The sequence below is a fragment of the Austrofundulus limnaeus genome, unplaced genomic scaffold (assembly GCF_001266775.1).
Source record: "Austrofundulus limnaeus strain Quisiro unplaced genomic scaffold, Austrofundulus_limnaeus-1.0 Scaffold48, whole genome shotgun sequence".
Classification (NCBI taxonomy): Eukaryota; Metazoa; Chordata; class Actinopteri; order Cyprinodontiformes; family Rivulidae; genus Austrofundulus; species Austrofundulus limnaeus.
The window spans coordinates 151,852-153,052 of record NW_013952450.1 but is presented as its reverse complement, the minus strand read 5'-3'; the positions used below and the strand labels follow the sequence as shown (position 1 = coordinate 153,052).

Sequence of the window (1,201 nt, the reverse complement as noted above, 5' to 3'; positions counted from 1 at the left end):
GGCCTCTCTCATCTTTTTAAGTGGGAGGACTTGCACAATTGGTGACTGACTAAATACTTATTTTCCACCATTATTTGCAAAAAAAATTCTTTAAAAGTCAGACAAAATGATTTTCTCAAATTTTTTTTCACATTTTGTCTCTCAGGTCTACCTATGATGTCAATTACAGGCCTCTCTCATCTTTTTAAGTGGGAGAACTTGCACAATTGGTGACTGACTAAATACTTATTTTCCCCACTGTATGTATGTAAATGTTTTCTGAACTGCAAGAGATGAATTTTTTGTGAATTAAGTCTGTATAAAGAAACTATATTGAAATACATAAATATTTGTCCTAAAATTAGCCCGTGTGAGCCAACTTGTGAATCCCTGACCTGATCAGAAATTTAGAGTTTGACTTTGAGTTACACTGAACTACATCACTGCTAATCTCTGCAGGTCATTCTGATAATGGAGCATTTTGGCGGTCTCTGTATGAAACACCCACCTTTGAGGAAGACCTGGAGACTCTGTGGAAGGAGCTGGAGCCACTCTATCTGAATGTACATGCATATGTTCGAAGGGCACTGTACAAAAAGTATGGCTCCAACTACATCAATTTAAAGGGGCCCATTCCTGCTCACCTGCTTGGTAAGTTTGAGCTTTTTGAGCAAAAATTAAGCTTTTATGCTGCTTTGTTTAGATTATTCCAAGCTTATCGAAAGAATTCCAGATCAGGTAGTGTTATAGCCAACGACAGAGGATGACTTTGTTCTCTGACCTGATTGACTCAAATATGAATTATTCATGTTGTTCTGTCCTTTCAGGCAACATGTGGGCTCAGACCTGGTCTGGAATAATGGATCTAGTGATGCCCTTCCCAGATGCCACACAGGTTGATGCTACACCAGCCATGTTGGCTCAGGTGAATGAATGCATAAAACATCTGTAGCATCATGAAGTCATTGCAGCACACGTTAAAAACAAAAGGGAATGCACACTGTTCTTCTTCTTCTGATGATGATAATAATGATGTTAATAATAATGATAACTTTATTCATAAAGCACTTTCAGACAAAGTGCTGAACAGTTACAAAAAGATAAAATCAACATAAAAAGGTTGCAAGAACACTAAAACATTGAAAAAGGATAAAATACAAATGTAAAATCTAAGACACATGACAAAGCGTACAGGTGGGTCTTTAGCTTAACTTTAATAATA

At 36.9% G+C, this 1,201-nt stretch overlaps 1 protein-coding gene across 1 annotated transcript in view; it reads left to right on the top strand.

Annotated features, from left to right (window-relative positions):
* ace (angiotensin I converting enzyme (peptidyl-dipeptidase A) 1) overlaps positions 1-904 on the top strand; it is a gene marked incomplete at its 3' end in the record, with an annotated part of 23,674 nt that extends 22,770 nt beyond the window's left edge. Inside the window, 2 exon segments of the mRNA XM_014008105.1 lie at positions 439-630; positions 807-904. Coding sequence (XP_013863559.1) covers positions 439-630; positions 807-904 — 290 coding nt within the window.
* Between the last annotated feature and the right edge of the window lie 297 nt (positions 905-1,201).